At 38.5% G+C, this 7,744-nt stretch overlaps 1 protein-coding gene across 1 annotated transcript; it reads left to right on the forward strand.

The window, feature by feature from the left end:
* Nucleotides 1-6,993: 6,993 nt before the first annotated feature.
* Nucleotides 6,994-7,330, forward strand: Rps26l6 (ribosomal protein S26 like 6; the record flags this gene model as incomplete). The annotated part of the gene is made up of 1 exon (XM_002730273.5): nt 6,994-7,330. A coding segment is annotated over one exon (336 nt), but the record flags the coding sequence as incomplete, so codon positions are not given.
* Between the last annotated feature and the right edge of the window lie 414 nt (nt 7,331-7,744).

The raw sequence follows: 7,744 nt of genomic DNA on the forward strand, positions 1-7,744 counted from the left end.
TTTAAAGATTTGCACTTTTTCAGTTCACTCTTTCTGCTTACTGCTTGTGGTTTGAGAAGTGAGCGTCCAGCTTCTGCTCCAACTGCCATGCCTATAGCCTACTGCCTCAGCTCCACATCATGGACTCTAACCCTCAGGAACCATAAAACTAAATTGAAACCTTTCTTCCAGAAGTTACCCTCAGCATGGTGCTTCATCACAGCAATAACAAAGTAGCTAGTGCAGTAACATGGAGAAAAACCAGTCTGAGTAATGACTTTGGGTCTACAACATGAAAAACATGGACAAGAAAAAAATGATTTCCACATCAAAGATAATAAATTTAAAAAAAATCAAGGATGAAGAGACAGCTCACAGAATGGGAGAAAATAATTGCAAATCACTCAAAAGAAAGAAAGAAAGAAAAAGACAAGACAGTAGAGTTTGCAATGGAATACTGTTCAACCAAGATAAAGAAGGAAATTATGCCATTTCTTGATAAGTTGTAAGAACTTGGAGGACATATTAATAATAAAAGACAAATATCACATCATTTCATTTATATGTGGGATCTAACAAAGCTGATCTCACAGATCTAGAGTAGAATAGTGTTTATCAAGTGTTTAAGAGTAAAGTGAGGAAATATTGGTCAAAGTTTCCGTTCAGTAGAACGCACAAATGAAGAGATCTATTGGAGAACAGTGACTGTAGTTAATGAGACACCGTATTCTTCAATAATGCAGCAAGTAGGTCTAAAAGCTCTTTATAAAACATAGCTGCATTGATGATTTTGGCTTAATGTTTCACTATTAATAGATAATTTATTAATTTATTTTATATGTATGGGTGTTTTGCCTGAATTTTGCTGTTAATGATGCCTACGGAGGCTTTGAAAGCCAAACTTACATTTTAAGTTTTAATTACTGTGCCTAAGAGATCCATGAAACAAAACAATCTGTAAACCCCTTGCCCAAGGACAGATACTTCCTGAAATACTGGAGGCTATTGTTTCATTTCCTTAAGCAAGGTTGTTTGACCCAACTACACAGATGTGTTTGATCTCATGTAGGTAGGAAGTACTTGGGCAGGAACTATGTCAGGATGATATGCTTGCCCCTAATTGGGTGTAGGTGGGAAACATGGTGGCCTTGTGGAGTTGCCTTTTTAAGTCTTTGCAAGATGCAACTCCTGGCCACTTTCTGGGAACCCAGGAATGGATCTGGCCAAAGTCCATCCTCCAAGCTGGTATTTAATTAAAGTATGCTTCAAATCCTGGCTGGTATTTAATTAAATCTTTCTTCAAATTTGGCTCAAAGATTGTGATAGTTAATCGGGTGGTAGTTAATCCAGTAGTGGTTAATCTGCCTTTAATCCCAGCATTTAGGAGGTAGAGGCAGGCCAATCTCTTTTAGTTGGAGGCCCCTGTGGTCTACAGAGAAAGTTCTAGGACAGCCAAGGCTACACAGAGAAACTCTGTATTGAAAAAAAAACAAAAAACATAAAACAAAACCAACACTAATAAAACACAATCCAATTTATTTAGATAAATTATGTGTGGATCACAAGAAAAGTAGATGATTTTGGAGAATTCAAGATAAATATCATTTTCATGCTCATACTTTTACAAAAAATAATTAATGTTGCTTTTATTTTCCACAAAAATGTGGTCTTTGAGGGGTCTGTCTTTTTTTTTTTCATATAAAGCAACTAAAGTATTTACCTTAAAGGTCCTTTTATTACTTTGGTATTACCTCACTAAACTCTGAGCCAATAAACTTAGCTGTTTTAAATATACTCTGGGCTAAACTTAGCAATGCATACCTTTAATTTCAGCACTCAGGTGGCAAAGCCAGACAGATTTCTATGCGTTGGACACTAGTCTAATATACATATATGCATACTTCCAGGCCAGCCAGAGTTCCAAAGTAAGACCTTATCTCCAGTGTGTGTGTGTGTGTGTGTGTGTGTGTGTGTGTGTGTGTGTGTGTGTGTGTAGTCTTTACTTTTCCTTGATATATCTGTTTTCTCATGTCCCCATGCATATATATGTATGCAAGAAGCAATCACAGTTACTTTTTTGTTTTTGTTTTTCTTTTGTTTTAGAGACAGGGTTTCTCTATGTACTCCTGGTTGTCTTGTAACTCATTCTGTAGACCAGGCTGGCCTGGAACTCACAGAGATCCACCTGCCTCTGTCTCCGGGAGTGCTGGGATTAAAGGCATGAGCTACCACTCCTTGGCTATGGTTTCAATCTTTCTTTTTTTTTTTTAAGGATTTATTCATTTATTATATATAAGTACACTGTAGCTGTCTTCAGATACACCAGAAGAGGGCATCAGATCCCTTTACAGATGGTTGTGAACCACCATGTGGTTGCTGGGAATTGAACTCAGGATCTCTAGAAGAGTAGTCGGGTGCTCTTAACCGCTGAGCCATCTCTCGAGCCCGGTTTCAAACTTTCTAAACAATAAGCTCTTCAAGGACTTTTTTAGTCACCTGTTTATATTTAGTCTAGTCATGATGCCAAGTAAGTCTTACAAAATGCATGTTGAATGAAAATAAGCTCATTAAGATCCCACCTTTTAGAAAATGAAGGTAATAAGTTAGTGTTTAAGTCATATTTCTGGCACCAAAAAGAAACCAGGACTCCACAGAGAAATCCTGTCTTGAAAAACAAACAAACAAACAAACAAACAAACAAAAACAAAAACAAAAAAAAGTCACTGTGATTGCTTATTTTGTTTTGTTTTTTGAGACAGGGTTTTTTGTGTGTACCTCTGGCTGTCTTGGGACTTTGAACTCAGAGATATCCCCTGTCTCTGTCTCCTGAGTGCAGGGATTAAAGGCTCAAGCCACCATCACCTGGAAAATGTATGTTGTTAATGCTGTGGGATCACCGAGAAAGGCCAGCTCATAACAGAAGAAGGAAAGGATAATCACAGAGAATTCACGGTGTAGACCACCAAGTAGAAAGAATATTAGGATCAACAATAGGTAGCAGAAGACAAATTCAGTAATATGGTGATAGTAATATGGTGCTGACTTGACATCTACTGTAAGAAAAAGTAGTAACAAATAAAGGTAGTGTGACACAGAAAGCCAAGTAGAATGCTAGAACTTTCATCAATGCCAGACAATAGCAAAACCCTCTCTGCAACATGGTTCTACTAGAAACTACATAGAAAGCCTGGCTTTTCATTTTCACCTAACCAGATCAGCAATTTTTTTCATACTCATGTATTATGGGTTTCATTTAATCTATGATTATTAATACATATACAAAATGGGTATCATTGTGGTATGTCTGTAAGTGGTGAAGCTTTAAGTCAACAAAGGGATGGTAATTAGTACTTAAGTTTTGGGGAAATCAAAAGTTATGCATGTGACTCAGTGTGTACACTGGCAGAGCACCTGTTCAGCATCACAAGTCCCTAGTTTGTGCCCCTAGTAACACACACACACACACACACACACACACATATTTATACATGTATGAATAACTGTCTGAGGCTAAGTGCCCTAAAGTTCTACATTATATGTTATCCAGTGATCCTCTGATCCTCTGTACAGAAACATAGGTGTATGTGTGTGTGTGTGTGTGTGTGTGTGTGTGTGTGTGCAAGGAGTGAGAGGGATGGAGGGAGAGAAGCAGAGAGCAAGGAATAAGCATATGTGATTATAACAGCTGGCTAGGTAAGTGTGGTGGTTTGAATATTCTTGGCCCATGAAAAGTGCTTCTTTTAGAAGGTATGCCCTTATTGAAGGAAGTACTTCATTGTGAGGGAGGGCTTTGAAGCCCTATGATCAAGCTCTGCCCAGTGCAGAAGAGACTCTCCTCCTGCTGCCTACAGAAGACAATTTTTCTTCTGGATGCCTTCACATAAAGATATAGAAATCTTGGCTCCTCCAAACAGCATAGTTGATGAAGTAAAAAAAAAAATTCCATGAAGTCTACTGAAAACTCTTATAATAAATGAGGCCAGTACTATCACAGGATATAAGATAATCACCAAAATAAAAGTCATGTTTCTATACACTAACAATGAACACATGAAAACAAGGCAATAGCACAATATCACAAAATGCATACAACTGCAAGGGACAAAATAAAGACTTAAATACAAACTTCACAAAGAACTGGGCAGTGTATAGAACCTACAAGCAGAAAATTGCAAACTGCTAAGGAAAAAATTAAAGACCAAAATACATGGTGAATTGGTGGGTTAAAATATTAAACATAGTAAATGAAGACAGATGTCCCTTTATTTGTTTGTTTGTTTGTTTTATGTCTATTCGAGTACCCTGTAGGTGTCTTCAGACACCCCAGAAGAGGGCATGATTGACAGTTACAGATGGTTGCGAGCCGCCATGTGGTGGCTGGGCAGATGTCCCTTTATTGATTTACTGGTTTAACAAATGCCTATCAAAACTCTACCTGGTTTGTGTGTGTGTGTGTGTGTGTGTGTGTGTGTGTGTATACAAGCTTATTCTAATATTTATATAGAAAGTCACATGACTTCAAATACCAAACTGGACAAAGACTGAAGAAAAAAGAACCCATATAAAGAAATGCCATTGTTAAACTATGTACAACCAAAAGCAAAAAGAACGCTTTAACACAGCAGCAGACTTTTCATTACAAAATATGTGAGAAGAACACAGAGCTACTTTTTCAAACGGTTGAGAGGAAAGCCAACAAACGTGGAATCTTGTATGTAGAAAGAATTACTGCTCTTCCAAAGGAGCCAGATTCAATTTCCAGCACCGTATAGTGCTGGAAATAACTCTAACTCATGCATGAGTTGCACAGAGATGTGCAGGCAAAGCAACAATATACAGAAAATAAAAAAAATTCAAACAAACCAGCCAGGCTGTGGTGGTGCACAGCACTGGGAGGCAGTAGCGTCCTAGTTCACGGCTAGACAGGTCCAAAGAGCAAGTTCCAGGACAGTCAAGGACACATAGAGAAACCCTGTCCAGAAAAACAAAACGAAACAAAAAACAAACAAAATTCTTTCCTAAACAAATAAATTATGAGATAATCCATTGCTAGAAGTTCTGTCCTGTAAGATCAGAAAGAAAATTTATCAGGTGAGTCAGGAAAATTCAATGCAGAGGAAAAATGAGTAAAGATAACACACGTCACATTTCCTTTGGTCTGTTTTTTGGTTTGTTTTGGGTTTGGGGACAGGATCTCACTATGTAGCCCTGGCTGGCCTAAAGAACTCACAACATAGGCCAGGTTGGTCTTGAACTGATAGAGATCTGCCTGTCTCTGCCTCTCCAGTGTTGGGATTAAAGGCGTTGCTTATTTTGTTCATTCATCCACTCATATGGGCCTTTTGAGATGAGGTTTCACTATGTAGCTCAAACAAGCCTCTAAATCACAATCTTCCTGTTTCCTTGGCCCTCAGATGACGGGCATGCACCACTGTGCCTAGGTTTGTCTTTCTTATTGTTAATTTGCCTAAAATATAACTGTTGGAAATGATAGTACTGATGTACTAGGGAAATTGAGTATATTCTGTTAAATTTTCACTATATGTGAAGCAATTTAGTGGCATATGAAAGCAAAGTTCAATTATTGTAAATGAATATCATAAGCCCCACAGCAATCACTAAAATGGTAACAGGACAAAAAAACTATAAATGATACTACATAAAAAGAAAACGGTATTCAACCTTAGCATAAGATTAAGTAAAACCATATAAATTTCAGTATGGTTCAGTAGATAAGAGTGCATATTACTCTCGCAGAGGACCTGAGTTCAGTTCTAAGCACCCATGTCGAGTGGCTCACAACTGCTTATACTCCAGCTCCAAGGGATCCAACTTTATCTTCTGACTTCAGCAGGCACCTGTATCCACACACAGACATGCATGCATACACATAATATTAAACATATTTTAAAGCAGTAAATAAGGGAGGAGGAGAGGAAAGATTAAATGCAGTAAGTCAAAACATAGACAAATGTTTGTATTCAACTATATATTTATTTTATTTCTGTTTTTTCTTTAAAATTTTTTTATCTTATTTATTTTTATTGGATTTTTAAAAAGATTTATTTATTTATTTATTTATTTCATGTATGTGAGTACACTGTAGCTGTCTTCAGACACACTAGAAGAGAGCATAAGATCCCATTACAGATGGTTGTGAGCCACCATATGGTTGTTGGGAATTGAACTCAGGACCTCTGGAAGAGCAGTCAGTGCTCTTAATCACTGAGCCATCTCTCCAGCCCTTTTATTGGATTTTTTATCTACATTTCAAGTGTTATTCCCTTTCCCAGTTTCCTATCCATAAATCCCCTACCCCATCCCACCTCCCCCTGCTATTTTTTTATTTTATGGGCTTTTTTGGGGGGGGTTGGTTTTTGGGTTTGGTTATTGGTTTTTAGTGTTTTTGTTTTTGTCTGACTCAAAATGTATGTGGCTTGGAAAGACATGGTGACACATGCCTTTGGTTTCAGCACTTGGTGGTGGGATGATGGCAGATGCAGGCAGATATTTGTGAGTTCAAGCCCAGGCAGGTCTGAAAATTCGTCCCAGAACAGACAGGGTTATTACCCTGAAAAACAAACAGAAAACAATCCCAAACAAAAACGAAAACAAAACAAGACAAAAAGTACATGGTTTTTTTGTTTCAATTGTTAAAAATGAAACTTTAGGCAAGGATGTGGAGTAAGGGGTACACTCCTCCATTGCTGGTAAGAGTGCAGACTTGTACAACCACTTTGGAAATCAGTTTGATGGTTTCTCAGAAAAGTAGGAATAGTTCAACTCCAAAACCCAGCTATATTAGTCCTGGACATATACCCACTAACCACAAGGACACATGCTCCACTATGTTCATAGCAACATTATTTGTAGTAACCAGAAGCTTGAAACAACCCAGATGTCCCTCAACAGAAGAATGGATTAAGAAAATGTGGTACATCTACACAATGGAGTACTGTTCGGCTTTTAAAAACAAGAACTTCGCAAGTCTTGGCTCCAATATGACCAAAAAAAAGGAGAAACAACGGTCGTGCCAAAAAGGGCCGCGGCCATGAACAACCAATTCGCTGCACGAACTGCGCCCGGTGCGTGCCCAAGGATAAGGCCATTAAGAAGTTTGTCATTCGGAACATTGTAGAAGCCGCTGCAGTCAGGGATATATCTGAAGCAAGCGTCTTCGATGCTTACGTGCTTCCCAAGCTCTATGTCAAGCTGCACTACTGCGTGAGCTGTGCCATTCATAGCAAGGTGGTCAGGAATCGATCTCGTGAGGCCCGGAAGGACCGAACACCCCCTCCACGATTCAGACCTGCTGGCGCTGCACCACGACCTCCACCAAAGCCCATGTAAAGAAAAATACCATGGAAAAATAAAACTGAAGTTATACTTTATGTGGCAAAAACAAACAAACAAACAAAAAAAAAACCAAGAACTTCAAGAGTTTTGCAGGCAGATAGAGGAAACTAGAAAATATTATCCTGAGTGAGGTAACTCAGGCCCCAAAGGACATGCATGGTATGTACTCACTAATAAGTAGATAATAGCCAAAAAGTTCAGGATATTCATGCTATATTCCACAGACCCAAAGGAGCTAAACAAGAAGGAAGGCCCAAGTGAGGAAGCTTGAATCTCACTTAGAAGGAGGAATAAAATATTCATATGAGGCAGATGGAGGAAGGAAACTGGATGTAATAGGGGATTGAGGGGAATAGAGGGGGTGTTCAGGTGTGGCGAGAGACAAGAGAGATGGCTAGATGGCCATGAA

The sequence above is a fragment of the Rattus norvegicus genome, chromosome X (genome assembly GCF_036323735.1).
Source record: "Rattus norvegicus strain BN/NHsdMcwi chromosome X, GRCr8, whole genome shotgun sequence".
In the NCBI taxonomy this organism is placed as follows: Eukaryota; Metazoa; Chordata; class Mammalia; order Rodentia; family Muridae; genus Rattus; species Rattus norvegicus.